This window comes from Oncorhynchus mykiss, chromosome 8 (genome assembly GCF_057628025.1).
Source record: "Oncorhynchus mykiss isolate SJ-2025 chromosome 8, ASM5762802v1, whole genome shotgun sequence".
Classification (NCBI taxonomy): Eukaryota; Metazoa; Chordata; class Actinopteri; order Salmoniformes; family Salmonidae; genus Oncorhynchus; species Oncorhynchus mykiss.
Window position 1 is genome coordinate 9,782,639 of NC_143029.1, and position 27,951 is coordinate 9,810,589.

Sequence of the window (27,951 nt, forward strand, 5' to 3'; positions counted from 1 at the left end):
AGGGAAGCGAATTTAAGATAAATAGAAACTGAAGGGGGAAATGACTTCCTCCAGAAAGACCCATGGTATCCCCCTACCATGCGCACAAAGAGAAACGCTCAGATATGTGGGCAATCAATATAAACAGCTGACACAGTGGAGTTCTTCAGTCTTGAGTAGAGTGTGATATTGAAGAGCTGCTGCAAGCATTGTTCATTCGGCTATTCACAATGAAGTTTTCTGTTCTCCACGTGCTGCCCAGAAGACCGAGGAAGACCAAAGGTAAGATAAATACATATAGCATAACACATATAAATAGCCTACAATATACAAAGGTTGTAATGTATCAATTGATATGAATAGCCTTTTGTTGATGCCCACTACTACTATGATATACAGCACATTCTAAATCATAGGATTTCATTTTTAATGGTTGAAATATACAGCATGTGATCATTTGACATTTGTCCAGTGATTTTGTAAGAGGTTGACTTTCATCACATTGGAAGATGAGATTGAAGAGTGGAGTGGGAAATGATGAGGGGAATATCAAACGTGTTTTTTTCAATATTTGATGCAACTTATGTGGGAGGGACAGTCCGAACAATAACAACAATGTTGTTAGTTTTAATAATGATTTAAATTTTACCTGCAAGTGTCAACATAAGAATGACATTCAAATGTATGTTTTCCTAAAGATACATTAAGTTTTGTAAAGTATTCATGATGAATAGCAGTCGTCTGTCAAATGTAGGCTATCTACGCCAATGTCTCCGCCCTCTGGCCAGCAATTGTTTATACCAAAGCCTAGTCTACAGGTCTATCTGTCACTATTAGGTTACGAGTAGGTACCGAATGTTCTGAGAGCATGAAAGGTAGGGACATTTTTATTGGTCTTTGTGCACCTTTTTGGGCACGTTATTAAATATTAAATAGCATAAAATATGTGTCTGCCTGTGTGGTTTTATTTTGGCTAAGCAAGCTTCACTCAACTTCGGCTAGAATAGAGAGAACGGCAAAGATATTTTGCGCAAAATGCGCCTGCGGTGAAATTGTTTTAATAGAAACCGTGAGTTCAGTTATGCCTATGTTATAACGCGAACCCACTATTGTAGCCTATAACGCGAACCCACTATTGTAGCCTATAACATCGTATCCAGTTTGTTTGCCTGATTTTACACGTGCCACAATGAAAAGTAAGGTGTGGTTTGATAATAAGTGCTATAAAAAAAAATTGCAATGCCATGATAGGTTTTATGAAGAGAAAATACTTACGACTGTCTAACGTCACATTTTTTTTCACAGAGGAAATGGGTGCGGTCGGACACGACCCGGTGGCAGCGACTGTTCTATCACCTGTAATGGAGGGCAGTGCCAAAACAGTACATGGGAGGTTTAGGCATAAACTGAAGATGCCCCAAATACTAGGCTTTGTGCCAAGACCACGGAGCCCCAGACCCATAGTGGAGAGCAATCCACCTCAAACAGGTATATTTAGCTACAGTATTAAGTGGTCAGAAGTTGTATTCGGCGTTCTCTCTGGTGTTAGAATGTGTGCATAATTTATATAGGCTATATCCTACTTTAAGGTTAATCAATGTTTTGGATGTTTTGGACACACCTACTTATTCAAGGGTTTTTCTTCATGTTTTATTATTTTCTACATTGTGGAATAATAGTGAAGACATCAAAACTATGAAATAACACATATGGAATCATGTAGTAAACAAAAAAGGGTTAAACAAATCAAAATATAAATAAAATCAAAATGTATTTGTCACATACACATGGTTAGCAGATGTTAATGCGAGTGTAGCGAAATGCTTGTGCTTCTAGTTCCGACAATGCGGTAATAACCAACGAGTAAACTAACCTAACAATTCCACAACTACTGCCTTATACATACAAGTGTAAAGGGATAAAGAATATGTACATAAAGATATATGAATGAGTGATGGTACAGAACGGCATAGGCAAGATGCATTAGATGGTATCGAGTACAGTATATACATATGAGATGAGTAATGTATGTTATGTAAACAAAGTGGCATAGTTTAAAGTGGCTAGTGATACATGTATTACATAAAGATGCAGTAGATGATATAGAGTACAGTATATACATATACATATGAGATGGGTAATGTAGGGTATGTAAACATTATATTAAGTGACATAGTTTAAAGTGGCTAATGATACATTTTTTTACATCAATTTCCATTATGAAAGTGGCTGGAGTTGAGTCAGTATGTTGGCAGCAGCCACTCAATGTTAGTGGTGGCTGTTTAACAGTCTGATGGCCTTGAGATAGAAGCTGTTTTTCAGTCTCTCGGTCCCTGCTTTGATGCACCTGTACTGACCTCGCCATCTGGATGATAGCGGGGTGAACAGGCAGTGGCTCGGGTGGTTGTGTTACGGTGAGTGAATGAGGACCCAAAAGCGAACTAACTTAAACAGAGCTTCTTTAATAACCAAACAAAGGTAGGCTCAGATAGACCGGCAGATTCCGACAGGACAGGACAAGGTTACAGCAAACATGACGATAGTCTGGCTCAGGCATGAAACACAACAAACAAGAATCCGACAAGGACAGGAACAAAAACAGAGAGAGATATAGGGGACTAATCAGAGGGAAAAGGGGAACAGGTGGGAGAAGGGGTGACGAGGTAGTCAAGAGGAGACAAGGAACAGCTGGGGGAAAGCGGGGGAGAAAAGGTAACCTAATACGACCAGCAGAGGGAGACAGGGTGAAAGGAAAGGACAGAAAGACACAACATGACAATACATGACAGTACCCCCCCACTCACCGAGCGCCTCCTGGCGCACTCGAGGAGGAAACCTGGCGGCAACGGAGGAAATCCTCGATCAGCGCACGGTCCAGCACGTCCCGAGAGGGAACCCAACTCCTCTCCTCAGGACCGTACCCCTCCCAATCAACGAGGTACTGGTGACCACGGCCCCGAGGACGCATGTCCAAAATCCTGCGGACCCTGTAGATGGGTGCGCCCTCGACAAGGATGGGGGGGGGGGGGGGGGGGGAAGACGAGCGGGGGCGCGAAGAACGGGCTTAATACAGGAGACATGGAAGACCGGGTGGACGCGACGAAGGTAACGCGGAAGAAGAAGTCGAACTGCGACAGGATTAATGACCCGAGAAATACGGAACGGACCAATGAACCGCGGGGTCAACTTGCGAGAAGCCGTCTTAAGGGGAAGGTTCTGAGTAGATGAGTAGAGAGCCAAACTCTCTGACCGCGACAATATCTAGGACTCTTAGTTCTACGCTTATTAGCAGCCCTCACAGTCTGCGTCCTATAACGGCAAAGTGCAGACCTGACCCTCTTCCAGGTGCGCTCGCAACGTTGGACAAAAGCCTGAGCGGAGGGGACGCTGGACTCGGCGAACTGAGAAGAGAACAGCGGAGGCTGGTACCCGAGGCTACTCTGAAAAGGAGATAGCCCGGTCGCAGACGAAGGAAGCGAGTTGTGGGCGTATTCTGCCCAGGGGAGCTGTTCTGACCAAGACGCAGGGTTGCGAAAAGAAAAACTGCGTAAGATGCGACCAATAGTCTGATTGGCCCGTTCTGCTTGACCGTTAGACTGGGGGTGAAAGCCGGAAGAGAGACTGACGGAAGCCCCAATCAAACGGCAAAACTCCCTCCAAAATTGAGACGTGAATTGCGGACCTCTGTCCGAAACGACGTCTGACGGAAGGCCATGAATTCTGAAAACATTCTCGATGATGATTTGTGCCGTCTCTTTAGCAGAAGGAAGCTTAGCAAGGGGAATGAAATGAGCCGCCTTAGAGAACCTATCGACAACCGTAAGAATAACAGTCTTCCCCGCTGACGAAGGCAGTCCGGTGACAAAATCTAAGGCGATGTGAGACCACGGTCGAGAGGGAATGGGAAGCGGCCTGAGACGGCCGGCAGGAGGGGAGTTACCGGACTTAGTCTGCGCGCAGACCGAACAAGCAGCCACGAAACGACGCGTGTCATGCTCCCGGGTGGGCCACCAAAAACGCTGGCGAATGGAAGCAAGCGTACCCCGAACGCCAGGGTGGCCGGCTAACTTGGCAGAGTGAGCCCACTGAAGAACGGCCAGACGAGTAGGAACGGGAACAAAAAGAAGGTTCCTAGGACAAGCGCGCGGCGACGGAGTGTGAGTGAGCGCTTGCTTTACCTGCCTCTCAATTCCCCAGACAGTCAACCCGACAACACGCCCCTCAGGGAGAATCCCCTCGGGGTCAGTGGAGGCTACTGAAGAACTGAAGAGACGAGATAAAGCATCAGGCTTGGTGTTCTTAGCGCCCGGACGATAAGAAATCACGAACTCGAAACGAGCGAAAAACAGCGCCCAACGCGCCTGACGCGCATTAAGTCGTTTGGCAGAACGGATGTACTCAAGGTTCCTATGGTCAGTCCAAACGACAAAAGGAACGGTCGCCCCCTCCAACCACTGTCGCCATTCGCCTAGGGCTAACCGGATGGCGAGCAGTTCGCGGTTTCCCACATCATAGTTACGTTCCGACGGCGACAGGCGATGAGAAAAATACGCGCATGGGTGGACCTTGTCGTCAGAGAGGGAGCGCTGAGAAAGAATGGCTCCCACGCCCACCTCTGACGCGTCAACCTCGACAACGAACTGTCTAGAGACGTCAGGTGTAACAAGGATAGGAGCGGATGTAAAACGATTCTTGAGGAGATCAAAAGCTCCCTGGGCGGAAACGGACCACTTAAAGCACGTCTTGACAGAAGTAAGGGCTGTGAGAGGAGCTGCCACCTGACCGAAATTACGGATGAAACGACGATAGAAGTTCGCGAAGCCGAGAAAGCGCTGCAGCTCGACGCGTGACTTAGGGGCGGGCCAATCAATGACAGCTTGGACCTTAGCGGGATCCATCTTAATGCCTTCAGCGGAAATAACAGAACCGAGAAATGTGACGGAGGAGGCATGAAAAGTGCACTTCTCAGCCTTCACAAAAAGACAATTCTCTAAAAGGCGCTGGAGGACACGTCGAACGTGCTGAAGATGAATCTGGAGTGACGGTGAAAAAATCAGGATATCGTCAAGGTAAACGAAAACAAAGATGTTCAGCATGTCTCTCAGGACATCATTGACTAATGCCTGAAAGACAGCTGGAGCGTTAGCGAGGCCGAAAGGAAGAACCCGGTATTCAAAGTGCCCTAACGGAGTGTTAAACGCCGTCTTCCACTCGTCCCCCTCCCTGATGCGCACGAGATGGTAAGCGTTACGAAGGTCCAACTTAGTGAAAAACCTGGCTCCCTGCAGGATCTCGAAGGCTGAAGACATAAGAGGAAGCGGATAACGATTCTTAACTGTTATGTCATTCAGCCCTCGATAATCTATGCAGGGGCGCAGAGACCCGTCCTTCTTCTTGACAAAAAAAACCCCCGCTCCGGCGGGAGAGGAGGAGGGGACTATGGTACCGGCGTCAAGAGCTACAGACAAATAATCCTCGAGAGCCTTACGTTCGGGAGCCGACAGAGAGTATAGTCTACCCCGGGGGGGAGTGGTTCCCGGAAGGAGATCAATACTACAATCATACGACCGGTGTGGAGGAAGAGAGGTGGCCCTGGACCGACTGAACACCGTGCGCAGATCGTGATATTCCTCCGGCACCCCTGTCAAATCACCAGGCTCCTCCTGTGAAGAAGAGACAGAGGAAACAGGAGGGATAGCAGACATTAAACATTTCACATGACAAGAGACGTTCCAGGAGAGGATAGAATTACTAGACCAATTAATGGAAGGATTATGACAAACTAGCCAGGGATGGCCCAAAACAACAGGTGTAAAAGGTGAACGAAAAATCAAAAAAGAAATGGTTTCGCTATGATTACCAGAAACAGTGAGGGTTAAAGGTAGCGTCTCACGCTGAATCCTGGGGAGAGGACTACCATCCAGGACGAACAAGGCCGTGGACTCCCTTAACTGTCTGAGAGGAATGTCATGTTCCCGAGCCCAGGTCTCGTCCATAAAACAGCCCTCCGCCCCAGAGTCTATTAAGGCACTGCAGGAAGCTGACGAACCGGTCCAGCGTAGATGGACCGACAAGGTAGTGCAGGATCTTGAAGGAGAGACAAGAGTAGTAGCGCTCACCAGTAGCCCTCCGCTTACTGATGAGCTCTGGCTTTTACTGGACATGAAGTGACAAAATGACCAGCAGAACCGCAAAAGAGACAGAGGCGGTTGGTGATTCTCCGTTCCCTCTCCTTAGTCGAGATGCGGATACCTCCCAGCTGCATAGGTTCAGCTCCCGAGCCGGCAGAGGAAGATGGTAGTGATGCGGAGAGGGGGGCAACGGAGAACGCGAGCTCCTTTCCACGAGCTCGGTGACGAAGATCAACCCGTCGCTCAATGCGAATAGCGAGTTCAATCAGGGAATCCACGCTGGAAGGGACCTCCCGGGAGAGAATCTCATCCTTTACCTCTGCTCGGAGACCCTCCAGAAAACGAGCGAGCAAAGCCGGCTCGTTCCAGCCACTGGAGGCAGCAAGAGTGCGAAACTCAATAGAGTAGTCTGTTATGGATCGATTACCTTGACATAGGGAAGACAGGGCCCTGGAAGCCTCCTCCCCAAAAACAGATCGATCAAAAACCCGTATCATCTCCTCCTTAAAGTCCTGATACTGGTTAGTACACTCAGCCCTTGCCTCCCAGATTGCCGTGCCCCACTCACGAGCCCGTCCAATAAGGAGAGATATGACGTAGGCGACACGAGCAGTGCTCCTGGAGTAAGTGTTGGGCTGGAGAGAAAACACAATATCACACTGGGTGAGGAACGAGCGGCATTCAGTGGGCTCCCCAGAGTAACACGGCGGGTTATTGATTCTGGGCTCCGGAGATTCGAGAGCCCTGGAAGTGGCCGGTGGATCGAGGCGGAGATGGTGAACCTGTTCTGTGAGGTTGGAGACTTGGGTGGCCAGGGTCTCAACGGCATGTCGAGCAGCAGACAATTCCTGCTCGTGTCTGCCTAGCATCGCTCCCTGGATCTCGACGGCTGAGTGGAGAGGATCCGAAGTCGCTGGGTCCATTCTTGGTCGGATTTTTCTGTTACGGTGAGTGAATGAGGACCCAAAAGCGAACTAACTTAAACAGAGCTTCTTTAATAACCAAACAAAGGTAGGCTCAGATAGACCGGCAGATTCCGACAGGACAGGACAAGGTTACAGCAAACATGACGATAGTCTGGCTCAGGCATGAAACACAACAAACAAGAATCCGACAAGGACAGGAACAAAAACAGAGAGAGATATAGGGGACTAATCAGAGGGAAAAGGGGAACAGGTGGGAGAAGGGGTGACGAGGTAGTCAAGAGGAGACAAGGAACAGCTGGGGGAAAGCGGGGGAGAAAAGGTAACCTAATACGACCAGCAGAGGGAGACAGGGTGAAAGGAAAGGACAGAAAGACACAACATGACAATACATGACAGGTTGTTGTCCTTGATGATCTTTATGGCCTTCCTGTGACATCGGGTGGTGTAGGTGTCCTGGAGGGCAGGTAGTTTGCCACCTCACTACCCTCTGGAGAGCCTTACGGTTGTGGGCGGAGCAGTTGCCGTACCAGGCGGTGATACAGCCCGACAGGATGCTCTCGATTGTGCATCTGTAGAAGTTTGTGAGTGCGTTTGGTGACAAGCCAAATTCCTTCAGCCTCCTGAGGTTGAAGAGGCGCTGCTGCGCCTTCTTCACAACGCTGTCTGTGTGGGTGGACCAATTCAGTTTGTCCGTGATGTGTACGCCGAGGAACTTAAAACTTACTACCCTCTCCACTACTGTCCCGTCGATGTCGATGTGGATAGGGGGGTGCTCCCTCTGCTGTTTCCTGAAGTCCACAATCATCTTAATGCATTTGAGACAGTCAGTTGTGTTGTGACAAGATATGGATGGTATACAGAAGATAGCCCTATTTGGTAAAAGTCTATATTATGCCAAGAACAGCTTAAATAAGCAAAGAGAAACAACAATCATTACTTTAAGACATGAAGGTCAGTCAATCCGGAAAATGTCAAGAACTTTGAAAGATTCTTCAAATGCAGTCACAAAAACCATCAAGCGCTATGATGAAACTGGCTCTCATGAGGACCTCCATAGGAATGGAAGACCCAGAGTTACCTACTGCAGAGGATAAGTTCATTAGAGTTACCAGCCTCAGAAATTGCAGCCCAAATAAATGCTTCACAGAATTCAAGTAACAGACACATCTCAACATCATCTGTTCTGAGGAGACTGCGTGAATCAAGCTTTCATGGTCAAATTACTGCAAAGAAACCACTACTAAAGGACATCAATAATAAGACGAAACTGGGCCAAGAAACAAGAGCAATGGACATTAGACTGGTGGAAATGTTTCCTTTGGTCTGATGAGTCCAAATTTTAGATTTTTGGTTCCAACCAGCACGTCTTTGTGAGACGCAGTGTAGGTGAACAGATGACCTCTGTATGTGTGGTTCCCACCGTGAAGCAGGGAGGAGGAAGTGTGACGTGTGGGGGTGCTTTGCTGTCAGTGATTTATTTAGAATTCAAGGCACACTACAAAAGCATTCTGCAGCAATATGCCATCCCATCTGGTTTGCGCTTAGTGGGACTATCATTTCTTTTTCAACAGGATAATGACCTAACACACCTTCAGGCTGTGTAAGGGCTATTTGACCAAGAAGGAGAGTGATGGAGTGCTGCATCAGATGACCTGGCCTACACAATCACCTGACCTCAACCCAACTGAGATGGTGTTGGGATGAGTTGGAACGCAGAGTGAAGGAAAGGCAGTCAACACGTGCTCAGCATATGTGAGAACTCCTTCAAGACTGTTGGAAAAGCATTCCAGGTGAAGCTGGTTGAGAGAATGCCAAGAGTGTGCAAAGCTGTCATCAAGGCAAAGGGTGGCTACTTTGAAAAATCTAAAATATATTTTGATTTGTTGAACAATTGTAACATTTTTGGTAACTACATGATTACATATGTGTTATTTCATAGTTTTGATGTCTTCACTATTCTACAATGTTGAAAATAATAAAAAATAAAGAAAAACCCTTGAATGAGTAGGTGTGTTCAAACTTTAGCCGGATACGATACATGCGCTATGATGTAGCCTGTATGAAGTACTAGCCTACTACCTCAATATATTGATTTGTCAGATTTATCATCCTTAAAGAGGAACTCTAAATGAAAGAAATCAGTCATATTATATTTTCCTTCACCATGAGAAATGATTGCCACAATATATTTATGTCACCGTTCATTGTCACGTACAGACTGCACTAAAATAACTATTCAAATACTTTGTGGTGTGTGATTTGTAGTAACCATTCACCTGAATTCTACTTGTTTCTTTTCAGAGGTGGTTATGGACTTTATGGAGAACCTGAAGGAAAATCGCTTGGTGGAGGCTTGCCAGCAGTTGCTTTTGCGAGAGGATCAGCTCTTTGGCCAAGAAACCATGACGGTAGAGGGGTTGGTTCAGGTTTGCAACGAGGATGATAAAGACACGCTCCAAAAAGATTATGAAACCCTGCTGCTCCACTTATGGATGGCAGTTCACACCACCTTTAGTTCCACACCCTCGGGAGAACACCTAGAGATACTTCGGAGTGCGGTGGAAACCATAACGCTGCTGGAAGAGAAGGACCAGCAATGGGAAGGGCGGCCCGAGGGCAGCAGCGAGGCCCCCGTGTGGCGGCCACACCAGTGCCGGCACACCCACGACAACCTGCTTGAAAAAATGGTGGATTCTCAAATTAGGAATGCAACAGTGGAGGAGGACAATATTAGCGTTAGCAGTGTGGACAACCTGTCAACGTCCATGAAAAGGGAGGTATGTAGGATGGGCAAGCGTCTGAAGGAGGACGTTCTCAGGGTGGCCAGGGACATAAGGGACTGCTACCCCCCAGACTTTGACGTGTGCAACTTGTATGTGAGACTTTACCATCAGAAGTTCTCAGCAAGGTTAACAGAACTGGCCCGCTCTGGGCTCGATGTGGATGACTGTAACTACCTCCTCTGCTGGGTGAACAATTACTATCCAAAGTAAGTGGGAAATGGGAGGGTAGTTGCCCTGGATTCTTGAAGGGCTTGTTAACAATCAGTGAAAGTGAAATGGGCAATTTGCTTTTTAAAATGTCCAAATCACATTTAAGTGATGTCAAACTGCATATGTAGTTGATTTGAGTTGATTGGGCCATTACATTTAGAAAATTGAACGCTTTCGCCTATCATTTCCATTGATTGTTAGCTAGCAGTGGCTAAAGTTAGCTGAAGTTTGTAGTGGCTGGAACCATCCCACTGGGCAAACACTGGTTGAATCAACGTGGAAAACTATTTGGATTTCCAAAAAGTCTTCAACTTAAAGGAATTTTGTTTTCACCCAAATGTATACAAAATCCAATGACAGAGTGACATTTTTGGTTGATTTCACATTGAATTGACGGTAGTTGACAACTGAACCGAATGTAAATCAAAACCAGATGTTAACTAACGTCTGTGTCCAGTGGGAAGCCACTACTGTTTGTGGCAGATGCTAAGATGCTCACTATTTTCAGGGTGAGGGAACATTTCAATTAAAATCCTGAACATCCTGAAAAAAAGGCTAGTTCCCCCCTTTTTTTTAAATGTCTGCAAACTAAAATTCTGCATATTTGGCATAGCTGATTGCTCAAGGTTGCCTACATAATCGTCCTGCCTTGTACAGTCTTTGAGTGTTTCTGAGATGTCTCGTATGGTTTCTATCAATGACATGATGTCATTTACAACATGTTTATATCTGTTTCAGTGACATCTTAAAACACAAAGACCTTGAGGGGCACATCAACATGGAGTCTTTGGGAACTCTTTTATCTGAGAAGGATCTCACAACATTGGAGGAGCAGTATCTACTACAAAAAGAGGTAAACAGGATGCCAGAAACAGCTAAATCTAATGAACAGGCTAAATCCATGTGTATACGTCTCATCCTTTCAGAGTAGCCTGGTCCCAGATCTATTTGTGCTGTCTTGCCAACTGCTATGGTGTGTTAATGACCATAGGGCTTGGCAAGATAGTACAAACATATCTGGGACCAGGCTACTTTCAGAGTGCTTTAGAATTGGAAATAATGTATTATTTTATAATGTTGTATACAATGTCTTTCAGAACTATAGTGTCAAGCTTACAGAATTGTGATGACCTGTGCTATGTCGATTTCAGAGTAGAGTCAGGACCTGGTTCTCCAAGGCTCTCAGTAAGGAGGAGGAGGGTTGGCTCAGTGGAAAGAGTCCAGAACTCATTGATGGGTACTGCTTCTGTCCTCTGGCCATTGACGTCATACAGGTTGAAACCTATTAGATTACTACTACTTCTTCTAGTACTTGTCTGTGTTCAGCCCTACTCTTTCTTTGACCTGAACATGTTCTTCTTCGTTTTCATACTACATATATGTAGCTTTTATCTCCCGCATGGTTTTATATAAGCTTCATATTAACATGTCAACCTTGACATAATTCTATTTAAACTGACATTACCCTTCAAAACCCAAATTTGTCTGATATTTTCAGACTTCAAAACAATGAGCACCATAAATCAGAAATATTTAATAAATGCACTGAATTTCATACGTTTCTACACTGAATTGAGTTGACATGGAATTAATCCCATCCCTGCTCTAAGCTATTTTGACTGTACAGGGTCAGGTTTTATGTGCTAATACTGTATGTTGTTCTGTTTACTAGGCTGTTGATGGGGCCATGAGAGAGGCCAGGACTATTCTGGGCAGTGAGGCTAAAGCCCAAAGAATCCTTTGTCAGCTGGACAGATTCTTGATAAGGTAGTATACCCATTTCTTATTGCTCCGGCCACTGGGTTGTGTTCCTTACACACCAAATGGAATAAAACAGACTGAAACAGAGAGAGACTACCTGGACTTGTCCAATAAGTAACACTGATTTTCCTTTTCCATTGCAAAACATTTTGGTTATGTGCCTTAATGAACACATCCTGTCATATTTGAACATTTACTTTTCCATTGCTCATCTGAACTTAATCACAAGTTTCTTTTGAAAAACAAATACATTTTTCCATTAAGTTTGAATGCTTTGGCTTAGGGCTGTCCAATCTAATATTTTACTGATGAACATGCACGTTGATATCCAGCATCATGCTCAAAGCCCTTCAATTAGCTTACTATGTTCTGGTTTCACAGCCACACAGACAAATTGCGTAATTCTACTTGGCCTTTTTTCCTGGGGAAAGTTGGTAATTCAACCTTGGTGTTCTATCTACACTGTCTTGTTGCAGACGGTCTTTGACCTTGTTTAGTATGCTACAATTAAGTGATAATGTCAGAGAATATGGAACGCCGTTTTGGGTCTTTGCATGTCCAAAAAGATACACTGCAAATAACAGTATTTGTCAAATAAGTTTGTTGACCAATCAGGACCTGAATATGACTGCACATCACATAATAATTTAACACGTTCATACATTTTTTACCTAGTTATTACACATTGATTACACTATCACTCGTATTTCATATGTCATAACGATTCACCGACACGTATGCTATGATGCTGGTATAGTTTTGTCTCGCACACCCGCCAATGCTGCACGAGCGCAGACACACTTCCCCAAACTCTGGACAGTGCTGGTCATAAAAAGAGCTAGCTAGCTGATGGATGCCAACAAAGTTCTTCCCCAAAAACATAGCAAACTACATAATCTGTTTCAGTAGCTATAGTTAGCCGACTAACTGTCTAGCTAGGTTTCATCATCTAAAATACCCCTCATTTATAATTTTGGTATTTTATTATGATCCCCATTAGCTGTTGCAAAATATAGGTCTTATTTGATCAATGGTGGTCGGACCCACCTATATGAAGCTAGCCACAATAAGGATTAGCCACAATAGTGGAATTAGCAGTTCGCTAGTCTGTCATTGACAGTGATGCAAATGAATACAGATAGTAGAATTATTCCATAATTGAATAAACCATGCTAAACAAGGTTTAAATGTTGTTATATAAATTCAAAAAAATACAATAATTAGTTAATTTGACAAATCTGTTGAAATCACACTGGATGTATTATACTTTAGAATTGCATCGGGGGCATACTTATTTCACTGTACAGCCTTACCGGTGCATTGTGGATCAATGACATGGGGTATCAGACTACTCAGTGACACCCAGAGAACATTAGCATCGTAGCTCTTATTGCGGGACTCTGAAACCACTGAATTGAGCCACATTCATTGTACCAGTCAAGCTAGCTACCACAGAAGTTGTCAAAGATATTAGCAAAATCAGTTTGATCCTGATCAATTTGATCCTGATCGTATTTCAAATGCTCACACAGACGTTTTCCCCATTCGGTTGAAAAAAGAATGCCTTATTACCAACACGGTATTGTAAACTCATCGTTCTTGGCAGGTATGTCACTCTGTGTCCTTGTTTGCAGACTTATTTTTTTGTACAGCTTTGACAGTGCTACTGATCGTAGTGGTGGAGCTTGGCTTGCACGTGACAGTTCAGCACACACAACATTCTATAATAGAATTGTGTTATTTGACGTGTTTTGTTTTTGACACGCAAAGACCCAAACGGCGTTCCATATGAGAAGCCAGTGTTTGGAGGGTATATTGACAAGGGTGTTGTTAGACCTGAGATGTCGGCTTTCGAAGGCATTATCACTTTTATACAACGGGTTACCAACATATTCAAATAACTTTATTTTTATTAATCTATTCATACCATTTCATCCTTCCACAAGATATAGTCCCAAAACAAATCTAGGGTTGCTACCCAAGCCGGCTGGTTGTTCATTCAATCGGTTTGGTTGCCAGAGACCCAGTTGTTCAGTCTTTTTGTTCTGTATCTATGGACGCGGCCCAGTTGCTCAGTCTTTTTGTTCTGTATCTATGGACGCGACCCAGTTGCTCATTCTAAATGTTCCACTGCCATACCTGCTGGCAACGTTCTTATCCCTTGCTTGCTAGCTAGTCAACTACGGCTCACTTACAGTCACATCAAAAAGCCAGAATAACAGCAAAGTATCTATATTTGCATTTGTTTAAGCTGTTTTCTAGTGACATTTATTTGGATACGTCCATAACAATTAGCTAATGAGGCGCGATTTCGGCTGGCATAAAAAAATGTGTTCACTTGTCAGGACACTGTTGTTCAGAGGAGCTAGCCAACAACACAGCTAACACAATCACTTCAAACTGAAGCTGGAAAGACTGCAAACTAGCTGCACTTCGTTTCGTTTTACCTTTTTTTCAATTGACATGATTTTTCGACTGGCTAAGAAACGTTGCCTGCCTGTCTGTCTCGTTCTGACTCGTTCATTACTATGGGACAGCTGAAGATCAAATTTGAATATCGAAACAATATTGCAAATGTCGGCGAGACAGACAGCAAGGTTTATACAAATCTCCGCTGTTGAAAACTAAATGTTAGTCTAAAAGAAATGTGACATAATGTTTGCTTTTTATAGTTGCTTGGCTGGGCTGATGAGACAGTGGATTGCGCAGTCAGATGGAACAGAGTAAATAGGCATTTTAACGTCATAGATTTCGCCGGTGTTAACTTGTGGAATAGACACCGGCTTGAATGCAGTTTTAACCAATCAGCATTCAGGATTAGACCCAGCCGTTGCATAAATGAGGAATATGAACTGCAGTGTTACTATTCAACATTTTACTGACATAATGAAAAAGAACCTGGAGAAACATGATGACATTTTGTACAATGTATATTTGCAGCTATAAGAGATCTCTTGAAGAATTTGTGAAGGCAAGACGGGAGAACACTCAGGCAGTCGTGAAAGCTAACTTGGTTAACGTTGAACAATTCAGGTAGGCCAAAAACTGTTGTTCATTTCACCAAGTCATTTGTTTCATAAAAATCACATTTTCTGTGTTCATTTCCTTGGTATTTGAAGGGTAGCTAGCTACACACGAGCTTCATAACACATGTATAATCCCTACATAAAGCATTCATAAGCACTAAATAAGCATTTTATAAATGCTTTTTGTTTCTACTAATCCCCGATCTCATGAAACAGTTTTGATCTATATGCATGTCGTCTCTTAATCTGAAGTTGTATCATTTGTTCTACTTATCTAGCTACTTGTAGACACTCCAGGAAAGGGAAAGGTCAGTTGTAGAACTGAATGCATTCAATTGAAAATGTGTCTTCCTCATTTAACCCAACCCCTCTGAATCAGAGAGCTGCGAGGGGCTGCCTTAATCAAAATCCACGTCATTGGCACCCGGGGGAACAGTGGGTTAACTGCCTTGCTCAGGGGCAGAACGACAGATTTTGACCTTGTCAGCTCGATGATTGAAAGTACCTTTGAACTGTCCATTGTCATTCTATCCCTCCAATCCTCCCAACCTCTTATTTGACTTCATAAATCCAACATTGATGTCATGACATTGGTTCCTCCTTTACAGAGACTTCATAGTGAGAAGAGAGGAGTCAATCCCAGAAGAGATCAGGACAAGCTGTATGTCCACATTGGCAGACCTGAGAGACTGTGGCTACGGATACTTCACCGGCCCCATACATGAGGAGCTCAGGGTAGGCTACATGTGACAGCAGAGACACCAAGCATAATACTCTAGCAATACTCCAATGTACAACGTTACATCTGCACTGTTAATTTGGTTGACTTTTGGCATCTAGTTCAAAATCCCAGACAACCTTTCTCAAATTAGATGATTTTTCCTTACCCAGGAGTTACTTGAGAGACTTGTCCCGAAGCCACCAAAGTACTTTGCTCTGTTCATCTTTCCCTCGATCCTGACTAGTCTCCCAGTCCCTGCCGCTGAAAAACATCCCCACGGCATGATGCTGCTGCCACCATCATGCGTCACTGTAGGGATGGTGCCAGGTTTCCTCCAGATGTGATGCTTGGCATTCAGGCCAAAGAGTTCAATCTTGGTTTCATCAGACCAGATAATCTTGCTTCTCATGGTCTGAGTCCTTAGGTGCATTTTGGCAAACTCCAAGAGGGCTGCCATGTGCCTTTAACTGAGAATTGTCTTCCGTCTGGTCACTCCACCATGAAGGCCTGATCGGTGGGAGTGCTGCAGAGACGGTTATCCTTCTGGAAGATTCTCCAAACTCCACATAGCAACTCTGGCGCTCTGTCAGAGTAACTATCGTGTTCTGGTCAGCTCTCTGACCATGGCCCTTCTCCCCCGATTGCTCAGTTTCGCCGGGCGGCCAGCTCTAGGAAGATTCTTGGTGGTTCCAAACTTGCTCCATTTAAGATGAAGGAGGTCATTGTGTTTTCCTGGGGGCCTTCAATGCTGCAGAAATGTTTTGGTACCCTTCCCCAGATCTGTGCCTCAACACAATTCTGTCTCGAAGCTCCACGGACTTATTTCCGCACGTGTAATAGTTCCAATGTAGTTTCCTTTTGGTTTTAGACTCGTCAATCAAGCCAGGTTATTTATCCGCTATCCTCTTTTGACCGTAAACAAACTCTGTTTTGACATCAAGGCCGATTCCACTGTGGGCAAACTGATAGCATATCCTACAATCAATAAGAGAGCATGTGTGTGTTGCAGAGGTGTGTGTGTGTTGCAGAGGTGTGTGTGTGTTGCAGAGGTGTGTGTGTGTTGCAGAGGTGGTTCGTTGAACTGCGCTCCTTTTGACCTTTGCATAAAACCCCAAAAAAACAAACTCTGCTGTTTCCTGAAGTCCATGATCAGCTCCTTTGCTTTGTTGAGTGAGAGGTTATTTTCCTGGCACCACTCTCCCAGGGCGCTTACCTCCTCTCTGTAGGCTGTCTCATCATTGTTGATAATCAGGCCTACTACTGTTCTGTCGTCTGCAAACTTGATGATTGAGTTGGAGGCGCGCGTGGCCATGCAGTCATTAATGAACAGGGAGTACAGGAGGGGGCTGATCACGCACTGTGTTGAGGATCAGCGAAGGAGAGATGTTGTTTCCTACCTTCACCAGCTGGGGGTTGCCCGTCAGGACCCAGTTGCAAGGGGTTGGGTTCAAAGCCAGGGCCCCGAGCTTAATGATGTGCTTGAAGGGTACAATAGTGTTGAATACGGAGCTATAGTCAATGAACATCATTCTTACATAGGCATTCCTATTGTCCAGATGGGATAGAGCAGTGTGCAGTGCGATGGCGATTGCATTGTCTGTGGATCTATTGGGGCAATAAGCAAGAGGTAGAGGTGATATGATCCTTAAATCTTCTTCAGGATAAGGGGCAGCATTTTCACTTTTGGATAAATAGCGTGCCCAAATTCAACTGCCTGCTACTCATCTGCAGAATATAAGATATGCATATTATTAGTAGATTTGGATAGAAAACACTCTGACGTTTCTAAAACTGTTTGAATCATGTCTGTGAGTATAACATAACTTATGTAGCAGGCAAAACCCTGAGGACAAACCATTCAGACTTTTGCATTTTTGAGGTCACTGTCTTTTCAATGGGTTTTCATTGGGAAACCAGATTTCTAAGGGACTTGTTTGCAGTACCGCTTCCACTGGATGTCACCAGTCTTTAGAAATTGGTTGAGGTTGTTCCTTTGTGTAATGAAGAAGTACGGCATAACCAGAAAAGTAGCGTCAGTTTGTTTTCCTCCTGTATTGAACACAGATCATCGCGTCTTCAATTTGATCGATTATTAACGTTTAAAAAATACCTAAAGTTGTATTACGAAAGTAGTTTGAAAAGTTTTGGCAAAGTTTACAGGTAATTTTTTAGATATTTTGTAGTGACGTTGCGCAAGTTGGAAGCTGTGTTTTTCTGGATCAAACGCGCCAAATAAATGGACATTTTGGATATATATTGACGGAATTAATCGAACAAAAGGACCATTTGTGATGTTTATGGGACATATTGGAGTGCCAACAGAAGAAGCTCGTCAAAGGTAAGGCATGAATTATATTTTTATTTCTGCATTTTGTGTCGTGCCTGCAGGGTTGAAATATGCTACTCTCTTTGTTTACTGTTGTGCTATCATCAGATAATAGCATCTTATGCTTTCGCTGAAAGCATAAGATTTTTTAAAATCTGGCATGTTGGCTGGATTCACAAGGAGTGTAGCTTTAATTTGGTATCTTACATGTGTGATTTAATGAAAGATTGATTTTTATAGTAATTTATTTTATTTTGGTGCTCTGCATTTTCCCTGGCTATTGGCCGGGTGGGACGATTGCGTCCCACCTATCCCAGAGAGGTTAATTAACTAGCCTCTCAAAGCACTTCATGATGACAGAAGTGAGTGCTACAGGACAATAGTCATTTAGTTCAGTTACCTTGACTTTCTTGGGTACAAGTGGGGACAGCAGACTGGGATAGGAAGAGATTGAATAAACACTGTAAACACTCCAGCCAGGTGGTCTGCGCATGCTCTGAGGATGCGGCTTGGGATGCCGTCTGGGCTGGCAGCCTTGCGAGGGTTAACATGCTTAAATGTCTTATTCACGTCGGCCACGGAGAAGGAGAGCCCACAGTCCTTGGTAGCGGGTCGTGTCGGTGGCACTATGTTGTCCCCAAAGCAGGCGAGAAAGGTGTTTTGCTTGTCCCGAAGCAAGACATCAGTGTCCGCGATGTGATTGGTTTTCCCTTTGTAGTCCGTGATTGTCTGTAGTCTGAGCCGTTGAATTGCGACTGCACTTTGTCTCTGTTCTGGTGTTTTGCCTGTTTGTTTGCCTTACGGAGGGAATAACACTGTTTGTTTTCGGCCATATTCCCAGTCACCCTGCCATGGTTAAATTTGGTGGTTTGCACTTTCAGTTTTGCACGAATGCTGCTATCTATCCAGGGTTTCTGGTTTGGGCAGGTTTTAATAGTCACAGTGGGTACAACAGCTCCTATACACTTCCTGATGAACTCACTCACTGTATATGTGTATTCATCGATGTTATTCTCAGAGGCTACCCGGAACATATCCCAGTCCGTGTGATCAAAACAATTTTGAAGCATGGATTTCAATTGGTCAGACCAGCGTTGAATTGACCTTAGCACGGGTACTTCCTGTTTGAGTTTCTGCTTATAGGACGGGAGGAGCCAAATAGTCGTGATCAGATTTGTAGGCCTTGTAGGCATTTCAAAAAGTTGAATAGCAGTGGTCCAATGTTTTTCCAGAGCGAGTACTACAGTCAATGTGTTGTTAGCACTTCAGTAGCGTTTTCCTCAAATTTGCTTTGTTATCATTCCCAGCGACAATAAATGTGGCCTCAGGGTGTGGTTTCCAGTTTGCATAAAGTCCAGTGTTTTTCTTTGAGGGCCGTTGTGGTATCGGCTTGAGGGGGGAATATACACGGCTGTGACTATAACCAAAGATAATTCTCTTGGGAGTTGATACGGTAGGCATTTGATTGTGATGTATTCTAGGTCAGGTGAATAAAAGGACTTGAGATAGAATACCGTGAGAGCCATGTCTACGTGAAACAGAGTATGTTACAATCCCTGATGTCTCTCTGGAAGGAGATCCTCGCCCTGAGCTCATCTACTATATTAGCCAGAAACTGAACATTAGCGAGTAATATACTCGGAAGCGGTGGATGGTGTGCACACTTCCTGAGTCTGACTGACTACCTTTTCTCTGCCGGTGGTGTTTCGGAGCTGCCTCTGGAATAAGTTAAATTGCCCTGGAGGGTACGGCTGCAACACAAAAACAATTCAGGGTTAATAATGTAATAAATATCACACAAAAAAACGAAATACTGCAAAGTTGCTTAGGAGCTAGAAGCAGAGTTGCCATATCTGTCGGCGCCATCCAATCAAATTGTAGATACAGCTCAAGCATGATCAATGGGAACAAGATGCACCTGAGCTCAATTTCGAATCTCCTAGCAAAAGGTCTCAATACTTATGTAAATAAGGTATTTCAGTTTTACATTTTTAATACATTTGCAAAAATGTTTAAAACCTATTTTCATTTTGTCATTGTGGGGTATTGTGTGTAGATTGATTAGGATTTTTCTTTATGAATTTATTTTAGAATAAGAAGAAGTATGTCATATTCCCTTATCATAAAGTTGCGTTTAAATGAGGTGTTATTGAATGTGCAGAATTGTACCACAGTTTTACTTTATATATATATATTTTTAAAGGACATATTATAATACCAACAGCTTGCCAAAAATACAACAACATTGAAACAAAATGGAAGAAAATAGAATTTGCCTTTATAACATCTGTTTACGAAGAGGAAAACAACAAAACAGGTATTTCTAGTCTGATCACTGGAATGTTTCCACTACCTTTGATTGGTTTGATTTTGACTCATCAGGGTCCCTATTAGCCGACGCCAACGGCGACAGCTAGTCTTACTGGGGTCCGACATATAATGAAAAATACATTGTAGACTAAATACTTTACAATTTACATACACACACTACATGTTCATGTTTTTGAATGTATCTATCAGTTACACGTACAGTGAAATGTGAAAGTATCCAGAGCTCTAGTCATTTTCCACATTTTGTTACGTTACAGCCTTATTCTAAAATTGATTCAATTACATTTTTCCCTCATCAATCTACACACAATTCCCCTTTGTGAAAAAGTGAAAAGAGGTTTTTAGAAATGTGTGCAAACTTATAAAAACAGAAATACCTTATTGACATACATTTTCAGAACCTTTGCTATGAGACTCAAGATTGAGCTCAGGTGCATCCTGTTTTCATTGATCATCCTTGAGATGTTTCAACAACTTGATTGGAGTCCACCTGTGGTAAATTCAATTGATTGGACATGATTTGGAAAGGCACACAAATGTCTACATGAGGTCCCAGAGTTGACAATCGAAAAACCAAGCCACGAGGTCAAAGGAATGATCTGTAGAGCTCCGAGACAGGATTGTGTCGAGGCACAGATCTGGGGAAGGGTACCAAAACATTTCTGCAGCATTGAAGGTCCCCGAGAACACATTGGCCTCCATAATTCTTAAATGGAAGAAGTTTAGAACCACAAAGAATCTTCCTAGAGCTGGCCGCCCGGCCAAACTGAGCAATCGGGGGAGAAGGGCCTTGGTCAGAGAGATGTCAGAATGGTCACTCTGACAGAGCTCCAGAGTTCCTCTGTGGATATGGGAGAATCTTCCAGAAGGATAACCATCTCTGCAGCACTCCACCAATCAGGCCTTTATGGTAGTGGCCAGACGGTAGCCACTCCTCAGTAAAAGGCATATGACAGCCCTCTTGGAGTTGCCAAAAGGCACCTAAAGACTAAACACGATTCTCTGGTCTGATGAAACCAAGGTTGAGCTCTTTGGCCTGAATGCCAAGCGTCAAGTCTGGAGGAAACCTGGCACCATCCCTACGCTGAAGCATGGTGGTGGCAGCAACATGTTGTAGGGATGTTTTTCCAGTGGCAGGGACTGGGAGACTAGTCAGAATCGAGGGAAAGATTAACGGTGCAAAGTACTATGAGCTCCTTGATGAAAACCTGCTCCAGAGTGCTCAGGACCTCCAACTGGGGTGACGATTCAGGAGCCAACAGGACAACAACCCTAAGCACACAGCCAAGACAATGCAGGAGTGGCTTCGGGACAATTCTCTGAATGAATATAAGCCTTCAGGAGAATTCCCTCCTAACTGGTTTCCGACCAACATTATCAAGGCCACAATGTTTGAAGTGCAAAGTGTGACTGTAGGTTACAATGGTACAATGTGGTCATCCAAGTGACCACTCAAATCACATCACATCTTTGTGGGTTACAGATTGTCCATGTTATTCTCCATAATGTTTTTACTTTTGCACTTCAGATGTGATGAAACAGTTGATGCATATTAGTAATAAAACACATTTGTTGTATTATAATTATTTACAAATTAGTGGAATAGAGAGGGAATTGATTTTAACTTGAACTATGAAGTTGTTATGGCAGTACAACTGCAACGTTTTCTCATCCGGGTCACCGATCATGTTCTGACCCACTGGTGTCCACTGCTTCAAGGTCAGATATTGACCTCTGCATGACTTCCTGTATCCTCAGGTGCAGTACCATAGGCTGTGGACGCAGGCCTGGTTTACTGGGGGTCAGATGGTACTGGATGAAGTTCTGGGGACACTGGACAGACACATGCAGCAATTCACAGACCTCAAACCCATCTGTGTGGAGGTAAGTTTACACTCACACACACGCCAACAGATGTGTGAAAACAAAGACACGTGTACACACAAACACACACACACAAACACACAGTGATATTTGTGTGTCTGTGTGTGTGTAGGAGCTGCTGGGCCGGCTCCACATGGAGATGATGGTGGAGTATGTGAAGAGGATGATGAAGAGGAAGATGAGGCTGAAGGACAAGGAGCAGCAGGAGACAGCAGCCAAATTACTGGCTGAAGACAGCAGCAAACTGAGCACCTACTTTACTGAAGCGGTACGCACCGAAGACGCACACACACCTCATATTGCAGTTAATATAGCTTGAGCGTGTGTGTACACAAACACATGAAAGTAATAGCATGATACACACAAAACCAACTCAAACACACACTTCAAAACATTTATCCTAAGAATTGTTTTATTTTAAATGTTTATGATGCATGAAGAATAACAAAGAAATAAAGAATTTAAACAACAAATTAACCCCCTAGAGTAACATAATTTAAAAAAATCCCCATCAAAATGTCAATTTAAGCTAGAGATGTACAGTACCAGTCAAGAGTTTGGATACACCTACTCATTCCAGGGTTTTTCAACCTTTGAATAAGTAGGTGTGTCCAAACCTTTGTCTGGTACTTTATACATAGCGTTCTTTTGGTTGTTAAGTTGTTCTCCCAAGTTAGACTAAGCCCACTGGAATGCATGAGAGCCTTTTCTGTAGCCCATCATGGAAAGATGTTGAAAACCACCACCACCTGGGTCATGTTATGACTTGGCAGACTCCAGGCCGAGTCTCTAAATAAAATCGCCCATGTATCATAAACAACAGCTGTGGTCTGATTCCCCTAAACTTCTATTTATTTAGACACTCAATAGATATTAGTATCAAATCAAATCCAACTTTATTTAAAGTGAATGTAAACATCTCGATAGAGTAAAGTAGCCATAACACAGTACATGGAAGACATTAAATACTGTACATGAAAGTATGCATGATTTGACCTATCCACTGTCCACAGGGGTCCAAAATATGCTGGCTGAGTGAGGTCCTCCCTAAAATGGCGGAGGTGGTCAGACTGCAGGACCCAGGAAGCATCCAGCTGGAGATCGTCACCCTGGCTAGGGACTTCCCAGACCTTAGGTGAGACAGACAGACAGATCCTCCACACAAGGCTAACGACATAGATGGAAAAGGCATGTCTGCCTGTATATCTTTCATATTTCACATAAGCAGCAACGCCATTATAAAAGTTGTGTGGTCAAAGATGAACTTGGCCTTAATCCTGCTGAACAGCTGTTTGGGCCAAATTTGATCTCAACATCTCTGCTTGCACTTTCTTTGTCTAAACTTGTTCTTGCATGATGTTGTTCCCACTCAAAAGAACACATAGGATTTAAATAGAACACATAGAATGAAACTAGAACACAGAGAATGAAACTAGAACACAGAGAATGAAAGTAGAAGACAGAGAATAAAAGTAGAAGACAGAGAATGGAAATAGAAGACAGAGAATGGAAGTAGAAGACAGAGAATGGAAATAGAAGACAGGGAATGGGAGTAGAAGACAGAGAATGGAAATAGAAGACAGAGAATGGAAATAGAAGACAGAGAATGGAAATAGAAGACAGAAAATAGAAATAGAAGACAGAATGGAAATAGAAGACAGAATGGAAGTAGAACACAGAGAATGGAAATAGAATACAGAGAATGGAAATAGAATACAGAGAATGGAAATAGAATACAGATAATGAAACTAGAAGACAGAGAATGAAAGTAGAAGACAGAGAATGAAAGTAGAAGACAGAGAATGGAAATAGAAGACAGAATGGAAGTAGAAGACAGAGAATGGAACTAGAAGACAGAGAATGGAAATAGAAGACAGAAAATAGAAATAGAAGACAGAATGGAAATAGAAGACAGAATGGAAGTAGAACACAGAGAATGGAAATAGAATACAGAGAATGGAAATAGAATACAGAGAATGGAAATAGAATACAGATAATGACTCCCTGGTAGCTGAGCCACACCTTTATATTTGTGAATATAAGCCAAATTGAAACAAAGGCTTTTTGATTTCTATTTGACAATGAATGCCTTGCTGATTTATAAATACAAGCCATAGCTGATCCTTAGTTATTTTGAGTCCCTTGAATCCAATTATCTCTTTATCTTCTCTCTAATCCTCTCACAATATCTTAAAATGAAACCCTATTGGGGGGGGGGGGTTGTTGCAGTGAGGTAACTCTGGGCAAGTCAGGTATCACCAGGCGGTAACCTAGGTAACAAGGGCCTTCACTGCAGATCTCAGGTGTCTGGCTGACTACACAATATGAGGCATCTCTTCTGTCATGTACTAGTACAGAGATGGAGGGAGGGAGGGAGGGAGATACACAGAGAAGGGGTGTAATATGACTCCTGTCTGATGTCTAGAACCGGCCAGCGATCCCTGCTATCCCCAGCACTGTGCAGTGGAAAAATACAGGCCAGGGCTAGAGCATCCCAAATGGCATCCTATTCCCATTATAGTGCAACATTAGTGCACGATGTAGAGAATAGGGTGCCGTTTGAGACTAGTCTACCCCTTTTTGGTTCCAGGTAGAACCAAAATGGTTCCACATGGAACCAAAACGTTTCTACATGGAACCAAAAAGGGTTCTACCTGGAACCAAAAAGGGTTATCCTATGGGGACAGCTGAAGAACCCTTTTAGGCTCTAGATAGCACCTTCTTTTCTAATAGTGTTTTGAGGCAGAGATGCCAGACACACCCAAGCAGTACTATTACTAAATGTTGCTTTACTATTTGTAGTACTTCTTCCTCTATCACTATTACTGAACTAACACAACTACTGCCACTGATGGTACCGTTACTATTGCTACCGTTACTACTACTGCTGTAGTACTGTCCTACTACAGTCAACAGTAATGTTACCTCTGCTAGTGGGCAGGTCCAGTAGTCTTGCTACTTTTTCTACCACTATTCTGCTCCTTTTTTTTTTTAAACGAAAATGTCCTTCTGTTTATACTGTAAATTTGGCACATTCTGTTTATACTGGCTGTCACACCCTGACCATAGTTTGCTTTGTATGTTCTATGTTTTGTTTGGTCAGGGTGTGATCTGAATGGGCATTGGATGTCTTGTTTGTCTGTTTCTGTGTTTGGGCCTGATATGGTTCTCAATCAGAGGCAGGTGTTAGTCATTGTCTCTGATTGAGAGCCATATTTAGGTAGCCTGTTTTGTGTTGGGTTTTGTGGGTGATTCGTCCTGTCTTTGTGTTTGTTACACCAGATAGGGCTGTTTTCGGTTTTTCACGTTTTTGTATATTGTTCTATTTTCATCTTTATTAAAGATGTATCACAATAACCACGCTGCGTTTTGGTCCGCCTCTCCTTAGCTTAGCTTAGCATGACTTAATGTAGACATTTGGAACTGTTTATTTTTATTTGGACTGTAAAACTGGCATGGTCAAAACATGTTGATGCAACATTATACATGTTTTATTATATTTAACCTTTATTTAACTAGGCAAATCAGTTAAGAACACATTCTTATTTACAATGAAGGCCTACCCCAGACCAAACCCAGACGATGCTGGGCTAATTGTGCACCGCCCTATGGGACTCCCAATCACGGCCGGTTATGATACAGCCTGGAAACAAACCAGGGTCTGTAGTCACGTCTCTAGCACTGAGATCCAGTGCCTTAGACCGCTGCGCCACTTTGGAGCCCAGTTGATTAATATAATGGACAAAAAATGACCGTTTTGAACTTTGTTGATGAACTTTTATTTTTTGCTCTTCCACCTTTCTCAGTTGGAGACATATTTCGGCTCTACTTTCCCTCAAAGCCAACCTATCCACTGCTGATGTCCGCGGCATCAAAGAGAGCCTGGAAGTGAACCGTCCTTCAGTCACCTCCTCCAATACCAACCCACCATTCTTTTCCAAGGTTCCAGCAGGCAAATTTTGGCACATGCCATCTTAATTGTGTTATTTTCTTGTTGTAAACTGTTTTTCTGGTTGAGAAGACTATCCAGATTACAACTCACTGGTCTCTGTTATCAAATCAAATGTATTGGTCACACACATATTTAGCAGATGTTATTGCAGGTGTAGCAAAGACTAAAATACAGTAGAATAGAATACAGTATATATATATATATGAGATGAGTAAAGCATGTAAACATTATTAAAGGGACTAATGATTCGCAGTCTGTAGGGCAGTAGCCTCTTCAGTCCATGGTTAAGTAGCCAGAAGGTAGCCGGCTAGTGATGGCTATTTAACAGTCTGATGTCCTTTTTTGGTTATGTTGGTTGTTATCTTATCATCTAACCAGATTATAAAGATGTCCTTTGCTTTTCATAAAAGATGTCATATTTAACATTGTTTAAGAAAATGGTGATTCACCTTAAAGGGAATGGGTCATGACATTTATAAAGCATGTAACAAATAAAGTTTGATTTGAAATACATTGGTCCAATACTTGTTTTATTTGTGATTATGCTGCTTTCCAATGCTTCATAAATTGATGTGCTCAGCAAATGTGGGAACTCCTTCAAGACTGTTAGAAAAGCATTCCTCGTGAATCTGGTTGATGGAATGCCAAGAGTGTGCAAAGCTGTCATCAAGGCACTACTTTGAAGAATTTAAAATGTAAAATATGTTGATTTGTTTAACATATTTTTGGTTACTACATGATTCCATATGTGTTATTTCATAGGTTTGATGTCTTCACTATTATTCGATAATGTAGAAAATAGTACAAATACAGTGCCTTGCAAAAGTATTCACCCCCCTTGATATTTTTTGCATTCCAACCTGTAATTTAAATGGATTTTTATTTGGATTTCATGTAATGGACATACACAACATAGTCCAAATTGGTGAAGTGGAATGAAAAAAATTACTTGTTTCAACAACAACAAAATATTTAAAAAAAAACAACAACAGAAAAGTGGTGCGTGCATGTGTATTGACCCCCTTTGATATGAAGCCCCTAAATAAGAGCTGGTGCAACCAACTACAGTGCCTTGCAAAAGTATTCGGCCCCCTTGAACTTTGCAACCTTTTGCCACATTTCAGGCTTCAAACATAAAGATATAAAACTGTATTTTTTTGTGAAGAATCAACAACAAGTGGGACACAATCATGAAGTGGAACGACATTTATTGGATATTTCAAACGTTTTTAACAAATCAAAAACTGAAAAATTGGGCGTGCAAAATTATTCAGCCCCTTTACTTTCAGTGCAGCAAACTCTCTCCAGAAGTTCAGTGAGGATCTCTGAATGATCCAATGTTGACCTAAATGACTAATGATGATAACTACAATCCACCTGTGTGTAATCAAGTCTCCATAAAAATGCACCTGCACTGTGATAGTCTCAGAGGTCCGTCAAAAGCGCAGAGAGCATCATGAAGAACAAGGAACACACCAGGCAGGTCCGAGATACTGTTGTGAAGAAGTTTAAAGCCGGATTTGGATACAAAAAGATTTCCCAAGAGACTCTGTCCATAGGACAACAATCAGTTGTATGTTGCACAAATCTGGCCTTTATGGAAGAGTGGCAAGAAGAAAGACATTTCTTAAAGATATCCTTAAAAAGTGTTGTTTAAAGTTTGCCACAAGCCACCTGGGAGACACACCAAACATGTGGAAGAAGGTGCTCTGGTCAGATGAAACCAAAATTGAACTTTTTGGCAACATTGCAAAACGTTATGTTTGGCGTAAAAGCAACACAGCTCATCACCCTGAACACACCATCCCCACTGTGGTGGTGGCAGCATCATGGTTTGGGCCTGCTTTTCTTCAGCAGGGACAGGGAAGATGGTTAAAATTGATGGGAAGATGGATGGAGCCAAATACAGAACCATTCTGGA

General features: G+C 43.1%; 1 protein-coding gene across 2 annotated transcripts; it reads left to right on the plus strand.

Moving 5' to 3' along the window:
* On the plus strand, positions 1–26,541 carry LOC110529330 (tumor necrosis factor alpha-induced protein 2). Of its 2 annotated transcripts, none has more exons than XM_021611462.3 (12): positions 1–261; positions 1,285–1,467; positions 9,338–10,025; positions 10,768–10,882; positions 11,181–11,303; positions 11,702–11,796; positions 14,731–14,823; positions 15,425–15,551; positions 21,953–22,078; positions 22,191–22,346; positions 23,092–23,213; positions 25,885–26,541. In XM_021611462.3, the coding sequence occupies exons 1-12, from the start codon at positions 210–212 to the stop codon at positions 26,054–26,056; spliced, it is 2,052 nt and encodes a 683-aa protein (XP_021467137.3). In that variant the 5' UTR covers positions 1–209; the 3' UTR covers positions 26,057–26,541. The 2 variants fall into 2 exon arrangements, with proteins under 2 accessions (XP_021467137.3, XP_036840587.2); XM_036984692.2 differs by lacking the exon at positions 1–261 and adding an exon at positions 476–854.
* Positions 26,542–27,951: the final 1,410 nt, after the last annotated feature.